An 18,400-nucleotide genomic window follows, 5' to 3' on the forward strand; every position below is an offset into this window, starting at 1 on the left:
ATAGCTGTGAAAAGAAGAGAAGCGAAAAGGAGAAAAGGAAAGATATAAGCATCTGAATGCAGAGTTCCAAAGAATAGCAAGAAGAGATAAGAAAGCCTTCCTCAGCGATCAATGCAAAGAAATAGAGGAAAACAACAGAATGGGAAAGACTAGAGATCTCTTCAAGAAAATTAGAGATACCAAGGGAACATTTCATGCAAAGACGGACTCGATAAAGGACAGAAATGGTATGGACCTAACAGAAGCAGAAGATATTAAGAAGAGATGGCAAGAATACACAGAAGAACTGTACAAAAAAGATCTTTACAACCAAGATAATCACGATGGTGTGATCACTGACCTAGAGCCAGACATCCTGGAAAGTGAAGTCAAGTGGGCCTTAGGAAGCATCACTACAAACAAAGCTAGTGGAGGTGATGGAATTCCAGTTGAGCTCTTTCAAATCCTGAAAGATGATGCTGTGAAAGTGCTGCACTCAGTATGCCAGCAAATTTGGAAAACTCAGCAGTGGCCACAGGACTGGAAAAGGTCAGTTTTCATTCCAATCCCAAAGAAAGGCAATGCCAAAGAATGCTCAAACTACCACACAATTGCACTCATCTCACATGCTAGTAAAGTAATGCTCAAAATTCTCCAAGCCAGGCTTCAGCAGTACGTGAACTGTGAACTTCCAGATGTCCAAGCTGCTTTTAGAAAAGGCAGAGGAACCAGAGATCAAATGGCCAACCTCTGCTGGATCATCGAAAAAGCAAGAGAGTTCCAGAAAAACATCTATTTCTGCTTTATTGACTATGCCAAAGCCTTTGACTGTGTGGATCACAATAAACTGTGGAAAATTCTGAAAGAGATGGGAATACCAGACCACCTGATCTGCCTCTTGAGAAATTGTATGCAGGTCAGGAAGCAACAGTTAGAACTGGACATGGAACAACAGACTGGTTCCAAATAGGAAAAGGAGTAGGTCAAGGCTGTATATTGTCACCCTGCTTATTTAACTTATATGCAGAGTACATCATGAGAAACGCTGAGCTGGAAGAAACACAAGCTGGAATCAAGATTGCCAGGAGAAATATCAATAACCTCAGATATGCAGATGACATCACCCTTATGGCAGAAAGTGAAGAGGAACTAAAAAGCCTCTTGATGAAAGTGAAAGAGAAGAGTGAAAAAGTTGGCTTAAAGCTCAACATTCAGAAAATGAAGATCATGGCATCTGGTCCCCTCACTTCATGGGAAATAGACAGGGAAACAGTGGAAACAGTGTCAGACTTTATTTTTTTGGGCTCCAAAATCACTGCAGATGGTGATTGTAGCCATGAAATTAAAAGACGCTTACTCCTTGGAAGGAAAGTTATGACCAACCTAGATAGCATATTCAAAAGCAGAGACATTACTTTGCCAACAAAGGACCGTCTAGTCAAGGCTATGGTTTTTCCAGTGGTCATGTATGGATGTGAGAGTTGGACTGTGAAGAAAGCTGAGCACCGAAGAATTGATGCTTTTGAACTGTGGTGTTGGAGAAGACTCTTGAGAGTACCTTGGACTGCAAAGGAGATCCAACCAGTCCATTCTAAAGGAGATCGGTCCTGGGTGTTCTTTGGAAGGAATGATGCTAAAGCTGAAACTCCAGTACTTTGGCCACCTCATGCGAAGAGTTGACTCATTGGAAAAGACTCTGATGCTGGGAGGGATTGGGGGCAGGAGGAGAAGGGGACGACAGAGGATGAGATGGCTGGATGGCATCACCGACTCGATGGATGTGAGTCTGAGTGAACTCCGGGAGTTGGTGATGGACATGGAGGCCTGGCGTGCTGCGATTCATGGGGTCGCAAAGAGTCGGACACGACTGAGCGACTGAACTGAACTGAACTGAGGGATAGACACACAAACCACCCATTAACACAAACCTGAGCGGTGAGGCGGCGCAACTACACTGACGCAGCCCAACTCCCGCCCCCTTAAAGGGCCAGATCTTCCAGTGCCCCTCCTCCGCCGTACGAAAGCTGCTAATCAGCGAGCGAGTCACTAGGTGACGCCATCTTCTCGAGACGAAGTGGGCTGTCGGCGGCGTTTCCTGATGACAGAGCCCGTGCGCCGAGGCTATGGGCAGCCGGGAGGTGCTGGGCCAGGCGGCTCGGTTGGCCTCCTCAGGTCTGCTCCTTCAGGTACTCTGGGGGACCGGCCCCAGCCCGTCTTGCAGCCGGGGTTCACGGGGAGGCCCTCGGGCCCTTGAGAGCCTATTCCGGCTTGGACACAGCTAATACGGAGGGGTTTGGCGAGAGGCGGTGGCGCCTGAGAGGGGACACCTGGGCCCAGAGCTGGGAGACTGCAGACAAATCACTTTCCCCTTTGAGCATTCTTTTTCCCATATGGCAGTAGGGGAGGGATGCCTTGGGTGCTCTAGAATATATTTTTTTTAAGGCAGGGTTTTTTTGTTTGTTTGTTTGTTTATGTTTTTATCCATGTCCCACTCCTTACCTCAAACAATTTTTTTCAAACTTTGACCCCCACTGAGTTCAGAGAGACAGTATGGCATAGCTAAGAACAGGGACCTGGGTTTACACAGGCCTGATTTGGAATCTTGGTTCTATCATGTGCTTGCTGCATGACCCAAGACTCCTCCTCATAAAATGGGAGTAATAACAGTACCTAGGTCATAAGATTGCTGTGAGACTGGGTTGGGCTTATATGGATAATTGTTACTTAACACAGTAGTATGTTGACTACATCTTCCTTCCGGCAGTATGACCATGGACAGATCACTTACTCTTCTTGGCCCTAATCTTTATCATCTGTCAGATGTGATACATGCCAGTTGATCCAAATGTTGTCGTAAAGATTCTTTTAACCCTAGAACCTGGTCATTCTAAGTCATTTAGCCATGACGTCAGGTCATTCATGTGTTTCATTTTTTCTCTGTCTTGCCCTTGAGCCTTTCAACCCTTACTCACAAAAGCCCTGAATCTACTCTCCGCCTTATTTTAGTGAGGCAGCTTTTCACGTGGAGGTTGAGAGAAAGAATCAGGCAGACCAGGGCTCATGTTAGGGCCTTGCCACTTGGCTAAGTGCCTGCCTTTGGTGAAAATCTCTTGACTTCTACAGTCATCAGTTTCTCATCTTAAATGAGAATGATAATGCAACCTCATAATGTCATTAGGCATATTGCAAATACTTACTAAATGTTAGCTGTTTTTATTATGGTAATACGAACTTTTAAAATGGTTATTGTAGGAGTGAAATGAGATGAGCTACGTAAGGCACGTAGAATTCCTTGCACAAATATGCACTTAGTTAGCTATTCATGTAACCCTAAATTAGGTGAATCCCAAGTTACTTAGTTGTATTTCTTTTCTATTTCAGCACATTGATAGCTGTTTGAATTCAGTACTTTATCCATAATGTTGATTCTTCAACCTTTGACGATATCTTACTACTGAGATTGGCTTCCTAAAAAGAAAACAAGTCATAGCAGAAAAGCCACTAGCCTAGGAGTCTGATAGCCTTAGCCATAAGGTCAGGCTGGGTCATTTGCTTTTCGTGTGGCAAAACCCTTTGATCTGAGACTTACTTGCTTCCTGTGCATTTACCTGGTTGCTTTTAGGGTTCAGCTAATTAACAGGTGTGAAAGGGCTTTTTAGAAAAAACTATCAAGTCCTTTACAAAGTTAAATGAAGACTATGTTGCTAAGAAGGGCCACAGTATGGAGCAAATATGGGGAATGTGAACAGCCTTACAGCTTCATTAGCTCAAACCTTAACTTAAGCCAATTAAGTATGGATATGGCCTGAGACATTAAGTTTATTAGCAACAATAACTTTGAAGTTAACATAAATGTGTTTATGTGGTTATTTATTTTTTTGGTCACAGCATGTGGGATCTTAGTTCTCCAACCAAGGATGGAAGCCACATGCCTTGCACTGGTAGTGTTGCGTCTTAACCACTGGACCACCAAGGAAGTCTGTGTGTGTGTGTGTGTGTAATAGCCATAATGTTTAGGTTTTTTGGAGTGTTTTAATTCAATCTTGTGTGCTTTTTCAAATTACAGTGCAGGCACTTGAGGTACAGTAGTTTTGCAATTACACTCTATTCTGCAAGAATTTGAGAGTTTATTGCCTGTCTTCACTCTGAGCCAGCCATAGTGAAATTATTAATTCCTTTTATTGTATGCATTTTTCAAAAATGCTTTCACTTCTATGGTGTTGTTTGGTCCTTGTTATCAACTCTGTGAGACAGATAGCCTCATTTGATGGGGATGAAAATTGAGGCTTACAAAAATTCAAAGACAAGTTTAGCTAAATGGTGAGTTGAGATGCTGAGCTGAGAAAACTTTTTCTGTTAAGAGCTACATGAATTTGTTTCCAATCTCTAAAACTGAATACAGAATTTGGTGTCTTATGTATGTACCTGCATCTTTCTCAGGAGAGGCTACCGAGCTTTCCTGAGATTTTCAAAAGGTCATCTTGGACTCCATAAAGATTAACATTGTGATGTCTTGGCTTTGGAGACCTTGCTGCTTTGTGACACTTTGGGGACCATGTTAGACTGCAGTGTCCCTTTTGGTCATACCTTTTCCCAGAGATATACTGTGGGAGATATCACTGTGGTCCATTGGCATACTTCAGTTGAATCTTCCAGATAATAACTGTTCATGTGTAAGTCAGAGTGCTTGACACAGAAGTGATCTGTCATTTGCATCATTTGCACTGGAGTGCCCTTGAGTTACACCTGTGGTGCTGCGAGGTTGCAGAGGGGGTGTCACTTAATGAGGCTTGCACCCCAGCCATTATCCTCATTTGGCAACCTCATTTAATCACAACCTGTTTTTCTCTGTCTCATGGGAAGAATTCTTTGTTCAGGTGGTTTTTTTGAATTGAGAGGCTTGAAAATCTTGGGGCATTTCCTTTTCCAATGGCATTAGCTAGACTGTTTTCCTTTTCCCTCTGTTTTATATTATTGCAGTTGTTTAAAAAATATTTCATCTCTCTGGAAAGTGGCGAATATTCAGTAAATGCGTATAGCCTTTTCTGCTTCCTAATTGACAAAACTAAAGTTGAAAGAGATTCAACGTCAGTATCAGATCCTTAGGTATTACTAAGCAGAAAAGAAGGAGACATTAGACGCCATGATTCCTGCTAAGTCTGCTATATCATGCAGACTTCCACTTGCTAAGCGCATGCTCTTTCTAAATAGGTTGGAGTGAGGGCCATTGTGAAGCACTAACTAGAATTCCCTTTTTGCCCACTGGAGTGCCTGACTTTGAACCTGAAGAAATTCAGTGAATCTGTCACGGCTTCCCTCTTCTTATCAGTAAACTAGGGAGACTTCCAAGCACCTTGGGTTCTTTGACCGTTGCACACGAGTGCCAAGAGACCCCAAGGAATGAGATTTCAGAAGCAGTACAGACCGCTTGAACATTTTAGAAAGAATCTCTCTGACAAAGCCTCTTATGTCATTACATTAAGAAGAACAGCCATCTTGTGTTCATTTCAGCAAAGTAAACCTTCCTAATATAGTTTATTCTTATGTATTTGTCTTCTTTTTTTGGTAGGTGTTGTTTCGATTAATCACCTTTGTCTTGAATGCGTTTATTCTTCGCTTCCTATCGAAGGAAATCGTTGGCATAGTGAATGTCAGGTAAGAAGGAGTGTACCCTGGCGTTGTCCACAGCTCACATCCCAGGTTGGGTTTTCTTCAAACTGTACCTGTGTGTCACCCTCAGATTCTAGAAGCCTGGACCTTTACCGGAAGCAGAGTGTTTTAGCAGTGGGCAGAAGAGGAGCGTGCGGGGTTTGGGGGATGAGCGGGCGATGTTGCTTTTAATGGACCCATGGTGTGTTTTCCATTAGCTGCCTCCAAATGCACATTTCTCTGCCAGCTCTTCCGCTGTGCCTGCTCTTAGAACCCAGGAGAGGAGTGGGAGTAATTCACTGCAAACTCCAACTCAGGTATAATCCTGTGTTCTTGTCCTGCTGACAGCAAAGGAAGCAGGAGTTCTGCAGATCGTGAAGATGTGCTTTGTAATTGCAGGGCCAGAGCAGCCACCTTCCCTCCCTCCTTAGTGAATTTTATAATTGGAAAGTGGCAGTGGGATGAGAACTGAGTCCTTGTCATCAGTTCCTCGGAGGCTCTTAGAAAGCCAGCTTGCTTTGTCTTTTAGATTCTGTTTCTTCTACTCTCCTCCTGTCTGTTCATGGACACCCACACATATTCTGTCTTCACAAATGACACAAAAGTATATGAAGCGATGTGCGTGCTCAGTATAGCTCAGGTTCTCAGGTGTGTCTTCACATTCTGGTAAACAAGACAGTATGTTCCAGACAGCATTTTGCATCTATAATAATACTTCCTGAACATATGCTCTTGGTGCTGTTCTCGGAGCTTTAATGAATGCTCTCAAACTTTGGTGGGCAAAGGAATCCTCTGGTGAGCTTTGCACTAGGTGGGGCTGAGGAGGTGCCTGGGAACTGCACTTTGACAGTTTTTTCAGGTGATTTTGAAGTAGGGGCCATACTTTGAGAAATGCTGAGGTAAAAACAGGAAGGAAGAGGGCCAAGGTCTCTCATGTACTCAGACTTTAAAGCAGTTTGGGCCTCTGCCCAGCTGGCCTTCCCGATTGCCAGATCCCTGCACCGACAGCCCTTGTCTGGCCTGTCCACCTGCTTAAGTTACGGTTCAGTCTCATCTGGGCTGACGCACTGAGTTGCAGGATGGTCCTTGGGCAACCTCAGGTACCTTTGCCCTGGGCCGTCCCCACTCTGGCTTCATCCAGGTCACTGCCTGCTGAGGAAAGGGCACCATAGCTACTCTTTGCTAAGGTGCAGGAGGATCCACCTAGGTGCTGCCCTCCAGGAACGATGCAGACAGGCCTTGCTCCTCTGGGTTACAGCAGCCCCAGTCATGGCTGCCAACCTCGTTGCCTGCATTGAGATTGTCCAGGAGAGCCTCAACTTCTTTCACAGGGGCCATTAGGTCACCAGTGTCAAGGTGGCCAGGAGGCCCTCTGTGTGGGGTCATATCTTGTCCTTTTTTCCTCCTTATGGTCAGAGCCACACCTCTGCATAGGCACAAAGGCTGCAGCCTGGGGGGACCGCTATGGCAGTTTCTCTCCTGGGCATAACTCTCTGTGGGCACACACTCATATGTCCCTTATTGGGTTCCTAACTCTGTTACTGTGTGGGTCCAATTAGTTGGGGAAGGGGCTTCTGTAAGAAGCCATTGCTCCTCCATATCACCACCAAGATAACTGAGACCTTTCCTCCTCCCGGTTGCTGGAAAATCCCCGAAGTTGTCTCTATGAAAAAACTACACATCCTATTGATTTCTGCTTTTCCTTGATAGGCTAACACTGCTTTACTCGACCACCATCTTCCTGGCCAGAGAGGCCTTCCGTAGAGCATGTCTGAGTGGGGCCGCCCAGCGAGACTGGAGCCAGACTCTCAACCTCCTGTGGCTCACGTGAGTTGTGCTTTGGCCGCAGACAGTTTCACGGAGGCAAATGTAGTAAGTGTGAGAAGTTAAATAGATTTCTTGCCTAAAGCTGAATAGTCTCCAGCTTGGGTTTTGCAATGGACTTCTGGGCCATTGGCATGGGGCAGGAAGTGGAGGACGTCTGTGTGAAGGAGCTTCCCTGGCTGTTTCTCTCAGGACAGTCAGGAGCCAGGAGAAGGCTTTGGGTGGGGGTTTCTATGCCACGTTTCTAGCCCCATTTCTACCCGCTTCAGCCTCAGAAACAACAGAGGTTGTTTCTGCTTTTTTGATTCCCACTGAGCCTGTGCCATCTTTTTTATTCCTAACCATTTCTCTTTACAGTGTTTTCTGATCTTTTAACAGCCACTTATTATTTTTTGAAAGCCTTTGAATTGTTTCTTTGTATCTTTCCTCTATTTTGTTTTGTTGATTTCACTTCTGAGCCTTTTAGACTATTCTTGAGGACCAAGTATATCAGCTAAAACTTGTAATGGCTCTTCTGCAGTTTAGATCCTGCCGGGAGGGCTGGTGGTTCAAATGGTTTCCCAGTCCTTCCCTTGCATAACTCTTTATTACCTCATGGAGGTGACTGTTGTAAGGGCTGGTAGGTGATTAGTTTATTAGAGGAATGACTGTTAGCCACCCAGTCATGCTGAAGAGCCTTCTGGTCACACCTGAAGGGAGACTGTGCACTGGACTACCAGTTATTTGAAGTGTAAGACCAGCTCTATACCATCCTTTAGTCATTCTAAGTGAAAACAGCAGGCGCTTCTGGGAGTTGTAAGTCAGTGTAACACAGTGGGTAGGAGCAGGCTTTGGAGTTAGGTCGGGATCGAGTCCTTCTTCTGCCCGTGACTAGCCGTTTAATAAGACCTTGGCCGAACTACCCAGTGCCTGTCAGCCTTAGTTTCTTCATCTGTGAGTGTGGGTAATGACAGAGTAATATGTGAGGACTCAGAGAGATGAACGGGCTGAATCATAGTGCCTGGCATGTGGTAAGTGCCGGAATAAGTGATAGCTGTTTTTATCATGACTATATTTCTTTTCTGTTCAGTGTTACTATTTTAATATATATTTATTTTTATTGTTATATTTAGCATATTAAAAGACATTTTTTTCCCTTTTCTAGAGTCCCTTTGGGTGTGTTTTGGTCCTTGTTCCTGGGCTGGGTCTGGCTACAGTTGCTCGAAGTGCCTGATCCTCACGTCGTCCCCCACTATGGAACTGGAGTGGTGGTGTTTGGCTTCTCAGCAGTGGTGGAACTTCTGGGAGAGCCCTTCTGGGTCTTGGCACAAGCACACATGTTTGTCAAGCTCAAGGTCAGTGTGCTTTCTGCTGTGAATGAGAAATGAGAAGAATAAATGAAAGAGTGGTGTTTTAAAAATGTTTTTATAAGAGAGAATGCTCTTCAAATTTCCATGTAAAATATATTTGAAAAAAGGTAACATGATCAGTTTAGTTCATTCACTTGAGATTTGTCAGATGGGCTTGGTTGAAATTTAACTCTGTTGCACTATTAATGAAGAACAGGTTTGCTAATAGAGAAGTTACTAGTTTAAATAAGAATTTAAGAGGGCCATAGAGGTTTTCAGGTTTTCCTAGTGATTCTATTTAATTGTATAATAATATTAACTTTTCATCTTTTAAAGTGTATTATTTGATACATACAAAACATTTTAGTATATAGTATATAAATCTTAAAGATCCTTGAACCTACTACCCAACCCAAGAAATAGAGCAGTATTTTTTTTTTTTTAATTAAAAAAATTTTTAATGTGGACCATTTTTAGTTTTGGGTAGCCATTCCCTTCTATAGGGTGTCTTCCCAAACCACTGATCGAACACAGGTCTCCTGCACTGCAGGCAGATTCTTTACTGTCTGAACCACCACCAGGGAAGCTATACATACAAAACAACATAGTATATAGCATATATATAAATCTTAAAGATCCATGAACCTACTACTCAACCCAAGAAATAGAGCAGTATTTTTTTTTAATTACAAAAATTTTTAATGTGGACCATTTTTAAAGTCTTTATTGAATTTGTTAAAGTTTTGCTTCTGTTTTATGTTTGGTTTTTTGGCCAAAAGGCATGTGGGATCTTAGCTCCCCTACTAGGGATCAAACCCACTGCATTGGAAGGTGAATCCTTAATCACTGAACTGCCAGGGAAGTCCCAAAGTAGAACATTATAAATACTGTGTCCAACCATATTACCCACCCACCCCTACCACCAGGGTAACCATTATCCAAGATTGTCTGGGATTCCTTTGCCTCTTTAGTTTTAATAATGTCTCTAAAGTATACCCTTCACTATGGGTTTGCAGGTGATTGCTGAGAGCCTGTCAGTAATCCTCAAGAGTGTCCTGACAGCCCTTCTTGTGCTGTGGTTGCCTCACTGGGGGCTGTACATTTTCTCTTGGGCCCAGGTAAGAGTTATGACTTCTAAATTAACTTCTGTATAATCTCTGTTTCTCCATCTGTTTTTTACTTCTTGTTCTTGTTACTGCATGGTTTACATTTGCAGTATTCATGCATGTGGAGAAGGCTGTAAGTTCTAGAAAGATGGTCTTGGCACTGCTTCTCCTCTGGCTGCCACGTCTGTCCAAGGCCACATGTCCCCACTGTGAGGGGAACATGAAAGCTTGTTCTCATACATGAAAGCTTCTTTAGATCTTCTGTGGGCAAGCCTGTATCAAACTGGTCTTTGATTGTCTGACAGTCTTCTGGAGGAGAAAAAAAAAGCAGCAAGGGGGTGGGGTAGGAATCAAATTGTCTGTTATTTTCCCTGAATTTCAATCAATTGTTTTCAGAATAGCTGGAATCTCTGACAAGCCTCTTTTAAACTTAGATTGAAATCTCTCCTAATTCAGAGGGCGTGAATCAAGTCATAGGAGGTATGTTTCAGTTTTAGCAGTTTTGGCTTCAATTCTATCCCATTCTCTAGTTCTAATTCATCTTTCTAGTTCTATTAAATATATAACTTATTTGTTGTTGTTGTTGTTGAGTTGTTTTTGTTGTTTAGTCACTAAGTCATGTCCCTGACTCTTTGTGACCCCATGGACTGTAGCCTGCCAGGCTCCTCTGTCCATGGACTTTTCCAGGCAAGAATACTGGAGTGGGTTGCTATTTCCTTCTCTGGGGGATCTTCAGGACCCAGAGATCGAACCCATATCTCCTGCTTGGCAGGTGGATTCTTTACCACTGAGACACCTGGGAAGCCCCCCATAGCTAGACTATAGGTGCTAATTTAAAAAATGAAACCTAAGATCAAATAGTTATCAGACCATCTCATAGTTGAAATTAATTTGTAATTGTTCTTAATATATTGGAAAGCAAGTTAAAATTCTTAGTAATGATTTATGTGAAAATGTTTTCCTGTGTCCTAGGCAAAAACTGCTGCTATTTCTGTGAAACATAGAAGAGCTAGATTTAAAATTGTAGATTAAGAATGAGAATTGCTTCCTAAAAGCAGCTTGCAACAATTGCATGTTTTAGAAATGTTACTTCTGATTATTTTGCCACAGTTTATTAGATCTAGAACTGCCATTCTCAGTGTTCATCATTGTTTGTGATGTACTCTCCCTAATAGGATTGGAGGGTCATAGAGATGCCCAGTTATTGGTTGACTCTTCTTGGGAAAGGTACTTGCATTATGATTTTCTGATTGTTGTAGCTCCCACCCAGGGTACGTCATAGATCATAGGTCAGCTAGGCCAGTTCTGAGTTTGAGTTTTATTGGCATCCTTATCATAAGACTTGTGGAAGTTCTTCTCTGGGACATTGTCTGTCAGTCTCTGTGGGAGAGGTTGAAGAGCTAACAGCATCTCATATCAGCAGGGGAGCCCCACCTATGGCGCTGGGATTCCCCTTTCTCCAGCTTGCCTCCTGGTTCCTCCTGAAGCAGGTCCCTCAACCCTTGGCATCATGACTCAAATAAAAAGAGTCAGTCTAGAATGATAAAGCGGAGAAGGCAATGGCACCCCACTCCAGTACGCTTGTCTGGAAAATCCCATGGATGCAGGAGCCTGGAAGGCTGCAGTCCATGGGGTCGCTGAGAGTTGGACACGACTGAGCGACTTCACTTTCACTTTACTTTCATGCATTGGAGAAGGAAATGGCAACCCACTCCAGTGCTCTTGCCTGGAGAATCCCAGGGACTCGGGAGCCTGGTGGGCTGCTGTCTATAGGGTCGCACAGAGTTGGACACAACTGAAGCGACTTAGCCTAGCCAGCCAGAATGATAAAGAACTCTCACAATTCAATAACAAAAGACAAACCACCCAAGAAGTGGCTCAAGGACTTGAATAGATATTTCTCCAAAGAAGATATATAAATAAGCCCGTGAAAAGATGCTCAGCATCATTAGTCATTGCTGCTGCTGCTGCTAATTCGCTTCAGTCATGTCCGACTCTGTGCGACCCCAGAGACGGCAGCCCACCAGACTCCCCCGTCCCTGGGATTCTCCAGGCAAGAACACTGGAGTGGGTTGCCATTTCCTCCTCCAATGCATGAAAGTGAAAAGTGAAAGTGAAGTCGCTCAGTTGTGTCTGACTCCTAGCGACCCCATGGACTGCAGCCCACCAGGCCCCTCCGTCCATGGGATTTTCCAGGCAAGAGTACTGGAGTGGGTTGCCATTGCCTTCTCCATCATTAGTCATTAGGCAGATGTAAATCAAAACCACGATGAGATACTGTTTTGCACCCTCTAGGATGGCAGTTATCAAAAAGATAGGAAATAGCAAATGTTGTTGAAGATATGGAGAAATTGGAATACTCATACATTGCTGGTGGAAATGTAACATGGTGCAGCTGCTTTAGAAAACAATTTAGCAGTTCCCCAAAATGTTAAATATAGAACTGCCACATAATCTGGCAATTCTAGTCCTAGATATATAACCCAAAAGAATTGAAGACAGGTGATCAAACAAAAATTTGTATACAGATGTCTGTAGTAATACTATTCACAATAGTCAAAAGGTGGAAGCAACCAAATGTTCATCAGTTGATGAATGGATAAACAAAATATGGTATATCTATAGAGTATTATTCAGCCGTAAAAATGAAATACTGATATGTGCTACGATGTAAATGAACCTTGAAAGCATTATGCTACGAATATATATGGAATTTAGAAAGATGGTAACAATAACCCTGTATGCTGCTGCTAAGTCGCTTCAGTCGTGTCCGACTCTGTGCAACCCCATAGATGGCAGTCCACCAGACTCCTCCGTCCCTGGGATTCTCCAGGCAAGAATACTGGATACTCTGTATACGAGGCAGCAAAACAGACACTGATGTATAGAACAGTCTTTTGGACTCTGTTGGAGAGGGAGAGGGTGGGATGATTTGGGAGAATGGCACTGAAACATGTATAATATCATATATGAAACGAGTCGCCAGTCCAGGTTTGATGCACGATACTGGATGCCTGGGGCTGGTGCACTGGGACGACCCAGAGGGATGGTACGGGGAGGGAGGAGGGAGGAGGGTTCAGGATGGGGAACACGTCTATACCTGTGGTGGATTCATGTTGATATATGGCAAAACCAATACAATATTGTAAAGTTAAAAAAAAAAGCATTATGCTAAGTGAAAGAAACCAGGCAGTAAAGGCCACCCATTATATGATTCCATTAAAATGTAATGTCCAGGGTAAGTCCATAGAGACAGAAAGCAGATTAGTGGTTATCAGGGGATGGAAGAATGGAGACTGACTGCTTAATGGGCCAAGAATTTCCTTTTAGAGTGATGAAAAATGTTCTGGAATTAGATAGTGGTGGTGGTTATACAACATTGTGAATGTACTAAAAACCACTGCATTGTATGCTGTAAAATGATTAAAATGGTCAATGTTATGTGAATTTTTCCTCAGTTAAAAGGGGTGGCAGGGATCCTGTAGTTAGGATACTCTGTGAAGAGACTGTTGCTCCTCCCCAGGCTCTGGTCAGCGGGAAGGTGACAGAGGCAGGAAAGGGGGCTGGAAAAGGTGCTTGTTACAGAGGACGTTGGCATTAGATGGCGTGGCTCCCACAGCACTGCTTGTGTCTTAAAGGGTTTGAGGCATGAAAGAAGGAGGGCAGGTGGAAGGTCTGTCCTCAGGCGTGGATGGGTTTGGAAAGCAGAGGGCCTACACCTGCTAAATCCAGACTCCTCTTAGTCCTTGATGTGTGCCTTTTTTACACGATAAGCCTTGGTATTTCCAGATTGAAAGTGGTGCCTGGAGATCCCAGTCCTTCTTGAGCTACTGTGCAATGCTGTTCTCAGGGTGAGAGTGAAGAAGGGAACTTGTAAAACGGGGTTCTTGGGATACTTCTCCCCAACCTGCAGACAAAACCCCAGGCTGCTGCTCCTCACCAGAAGCCATCTTTCTGTCTCAGATGGGAAGAGGGAGGAGTTGTGGGGCCTTTTATCTCCTCTTCCCTCCCAGTCCTGTGGTAGCTCTTGCCCTGCCCATGCGCTGGGCAGAGAGGAGAGCCAGCAGCTCAATTCTGCTTTTTAATCATAATGTCACAGGTTTCCAGGGTTCGTGGAAAATCCTCAGCCCTAGATGATGGCACATCCCTGGATATTAGCACAGCCAGGACACGTGGATCCTCACGGTGTGCTGTCTAGGTGGGAAAGCCGTCCCTTTGGCCAGATACAAGTCTCTAAGAACATATCTGACATTGCTGCGTGGTTGCCCTAGTGGGTGTCTGTCATGGAAGTTATGTTCTGCCTGCCTGGAAGAACTATTCTCCCAGTCAGGTGGAGTGTTGTGGTGCCTTCCCCAGAGATGCTGCAGTGGAGCTGAGTGTTAGTGACTAGTACTGTTTTCCAGAAGGTGAGTCATTGCTCAATAGAAAGTACAGTTAATTAAGACAGTTCTATTTCTTGACTGGCCTTTAAGGTCAAATCTAGAGGCACATCTTAGTTATGGTGGTCGTGGTGGTGGTTTAGTTGCTGAGTTTGTAGCCTGCCAGATTCCTCTGTCCATGGGATTTCCCAGGCAAGAATCCTGGAGTAGGTTGCCATTTCCTTCTCCAGGAGATTTTTAGGACCCAGAGATTGAACCCTCATCTCCTGCATTGGCAGGTGGATTCTTTACCAGTGAGCCACCCGGAAAACCCCTTCTTAATTATGCTTACATTAAAACAGTGTAATTAAAACCCACTGTTTTCTTTTTTTCAGCTTTTCTATACTACACTTCTGGTGCTCTGCTATGTTATTTACTTTGCAAAGGTATTGGGCTCCCCAGAATCAGCCAAGCAACAAGCTCTTCCTGTCTCCCGCATGACAGATTTGTTACCCAGTATGACAAGAAGTAGAGTAAGTAATGTATTTTGTCTCTTATCATTTTAATCACAGATGCTGGTTATCCTTGAGGGAAAGAAATGACAATTTATTGTTTATAGTTACAATAACAAAGATAATTTGATAACTCACGTTTATGAAGTGCCTGTTATGTGCTCAGCCAAGGTTTCTAAATCTTGGCACTAATGACAATTTGTGTTGCATGATTTTTTTTTTTAATTAAAAAAAACTTATTGAAATGTAGATAATTTATAACGTTGTGTTAGTTTCAGGTGTACGATTCAGTTATAGATGATTCAGTTATAGATACATAATGTATATATATATGCATGTATATGTATATATTTGTTGTTTAGTTGCTAAGTCATGTCCAACTCTTTTGTGGCCCCATGGACTGTAGCCCGCCAGGCCTCTCTGTCTCTGGGATTTGGAGTGGGTTGCCATTTCATTCTCCAGGGTGGGCCACATAATTTTTGTTGTGGGGGCTGTCCTTTGCGTTGTAGGATGTATAGCGGCGTTCTGGATCTTTACCCACTAGATGCCAGTAACTACCACCCCTCAGTTGTAACAAGCAAAAATATCTCCAGATGCTCCCCTGGGGGGCAAAATTGCCCCCAGATGAGAAACCCTCTGCCACTCCCTGTGCCAGATGATTTACATACTGTGTTTAATGGTTACAGCAACTCTTTGGGGCTGACATTATTAGAGCTGAGGCTTAGCAACTAAATACCTGCCCGGGCTGGGGGTCAGAGTGAGGCCAGGAGCCGGATAGGCGTGACTCGAAGCAGAGCGCAGGCTCTCACCCCACGCTCGCGCTCTCTGTTCTGCTGCCGTCTCTTGGTTTTTCCGGGCCTGACCTCCAGCACGGGCAGTCTGGATGTAACCGAAGGCCCCTGCAGGGTTCCTTTGTCTAGTGTCAGGCCACTCTCTCAGATGATCCGCTTCCCCAGGTACACAGTTGAGGCTTCCAGAGGCTGATGGGTGGGAGGGAGGCATAATCTCTTTCTACTCAACACTTCAACTCTCGGTCCATTTGACTTTTATCTCCCGACTCTTGTGGGGTCAGAGCTAGAGTCTCCGGCCCAGGAGTCACGCCTGTGGTGTTTTACCACACTGCATCTGTGTGGTGGCTCTGTGACCTGCTCCGTCTGGGCTGATCCACTTTCTCTTTTTCTCGTACTTGTTTGTTCGCTGGAGGTGGTTCACTGAGTTGAGGTAAGGCTTCAGCTGGGCTTCTCCTTAAAGGTCTTCCATGATTACTTGAAAAATGTAATAAAGTATTTGGAATTCAAGTCTCAGAATGTTAGGAATCTTGTTGTACAACTTTTCAAGAAAAACCAGATCTGATGTAACAAAGCCATGTATGTTCTTGTTAGAAGAGAGCTCTCCATTCTGATCTTACCTTTCGCCTAAATCAGCATCACAGTTTTTGGATGCCATGGTGCCTTATCTGTAGGCTTAGTGGATCAGGAGTCCAGATCTCTTCTCTTGCCTGGAGCTCCCTGCCCACAGAGCGCATCTGAGAGTACAGAAAAGTTCCTCTCCTCGAGTATTCCCCAGGGCCCACCTGTACCAGGCCCGGCCAACTTGTCGTATTGGGCCAGTGCCTGTGCCCAGCAGTATTTTCAAGTGCAGCTTTTGCACTGTTAATACAGGCAGAGAGAAAAGAGGAAGAGTCGGACAAGTGTGTACTTAACCCTGTAATGGGCTCAGAACTCTGACCTTCAGTTTCCTTATATAGCAAATGGGCATAATGAATTGTTCAGTCGCTAAGGCCTGTCCAACTCAGCGACCCCATGGACTGCAGCACACGAGGCTCCCCTATCCTTCACTAAGTAAGAGTACCTCCCTCCTAAGGTGGTTGTGAGAGCCAGATGAGACGGGGCACGTAAGGTGCTTAATGCTGTGGCCTGGCACGAGCGCTCATCCATAAATGACAGCCCACACCATCACCAGCACCTCACTGCTGCACTCAGAGCTGGAGTAGCTCCGCTGGAGCATCCTAGCCAGGCGGACACTGTTGACTGCTGAGAGTTCAGCGGCTTCGTCTGTCCACCTGTCACGAAAGTACCCGTGCTCATACTGTTAGAGGCCTGAGCATGAGAAGGTCGAGTGTACCTTCAATCTGTGGCAGCACTCCTCCTGACAGAGCCCAGCCCCTGCTTGGGTGCTCTCTGGGATACAAACACATAGGACGGTGACTGCTTAGCTTCAAGGAGCTTCCTGTGCATTTGGGAGGCAGTAGGTCTCCAGATCTCTGAGTTCTCACTTAAAAAAAAAAAAAATATTTATTTGACTGTCTCAGGTCTTAGTTACAGCATGCAAATTAGTTCCCTGACCAGAGATGGAACCCAGGGCCCCTGCATTGGGAGCATGATGTCTTAGCCACTGGACCTCCAGGACAGTCCCAGGGGTCCTCACTTTTAAGGTGAGATTATTGGTCTACACGACCCCTGAGGCCCCTGTTAAAGACTTACAGAGTTCTGTGGAAGTATTTGAACTTTGTCAAAGAATTGTTTGTAATAACTGCCATTGACTGCATACTTACTCTGTGCCTGGCCTTAGGCTAAGCACTTGGACTTCTGTCCTTAAACCTCATAGTAACCCTATGAGGTAAATACTGTTGTCTCCCAATTCACAGATGAGAAAACAGGTTCAGAGGAGTTAGGTGATCCACCCCAAATCACACAGCTGGCTTTGGGCCCACTTCTTTCTAACTTTTGTTTGTGAAAAAAACCTTAGTCTGTGTGTTTAATCTCTATGCTATGAATTCGTCCAAAAGGAATTAGCTTATTGCCCAAAGTAATTATTTGTTTTACTTAAAGATTGGGAGGCTCCAGGTAGAGCAATTCATTATTTAAGTGTTTTTTTTTGTTTGTTTTTTGTTTTTTTTTTAAGAAAAGAAGTGAGCTGAATCTGAATGCAGTGGATGCCTACACCAGCCTAACTTGACTCTCTGGAGCAGCTTTCTGTCCTGGGGGCTCCTTTGTACAAAACTGGTCAAACAAATTACATTTACTGTCAACTTGACCAAATTAGGAGATTTCTTTCCTCCTCTTATAGAATTTCATCTTTAAAGATATTTATTTAGCCTTAAAATAATGACACTTCAAATAATGGCTGCCATTTACATCTCTTGTACTCTTTGATACTTCTGAGTGGTTTAATATGCAAGATCAGCTAGTATTCAGGTAAAGCTGAGGAATTTAACACAGCTGTCATGTACTGAGCAGCATCTGTGTTAAGCACTGTACCAGGTGCCCTGGGTGGGGTCCCTGCGCTCAGAATTTGCACTGAAGTCCTGAGATAGGACTTCCTATCCCATTTTGTAGGTGAGAAAACTGAGGCTTAGCAAAGTTAAATATCTTGCCCATGGCCTTTGTACTCCGTAAGTCAGGAGCTGTAGGGAATTCCCTGGCAGTCTGGTAGGTAGGACTCAGCTTCCACTGCAGGGGGCATGGGTTCGATCCTTGGTTGGAGAACTAAGGTCCTGCAAGCCACTTGGTGAAGTAAAAAAAAAAAAGTGTCAGGAGCTGTAATTTGAGTTCTAGTCCCTGAGCTCAACTCTAAAACCTGAACCCTGCCACGAGGAGAGAAAAGGTTTAAGATCAGGAGAAGGCAGTGGCAATCATATGTCA

General features: G+C 44.2%; 1 protein-coding gene across 3 annotated transcripts in view; it reads left to right on the plus strand.

Moving 5' to 3' along the window:
* Positions 1-2,033: 2,033 nt before the first annotated feature.
* The window catches only part of RFT1 (RFT1 homolog), a 48,344-nt gene continuing 31,977 nt past the window's right edge, over positions 2,034-18,400 (plus strand). For all 3 annotated transcript variants that reach the window (XR_011462061.1, XR_011462062.1, XM_005896479.3), the window contains exons 1-6: positions 2,034-2,165; positions 5,549-5,634; positions 7,339-7,455; positions 8,597-8,786; positions 9,797-9,898; positions 14,640-14,777. Coding sequence is in view for 1 of the 3 variants with exons in the window: in XM_005896479.3 (XP_005896541.2) it covers positions 2,103-2,165; positions 5,549-5,634; positions 7,339-7,455; positions 8,597-8,786; positions 9,797-9,898; positions 14,640-14,777 (696 nt within the window). In the remaining 2 variants the exon portion in view is untranslated. The remainder of the gene's footprint in view (positions 2,166-5,548; positions 5,635-7,338; positions 7,456-8,596; positions 8,787-9,796; positions 9,899-14,639; positions 14,778-18,400) is intronic.

This window comes from Bos mutus, chromosome 22, assembly GCF_027580195.1.
Source record: "Bos mutus isolate GX-2022 chromosome 22, NWIPB_WYAK_1.1, whole genome shotgun sequence".
In the NCBI taxonomy this organism is placed as follows: domain Eukaryota; kingdom Metazoa; phylum Chordata; class Mammalia; order Artiodactyla; family Bovidae; genus Bos; species Bos mutus.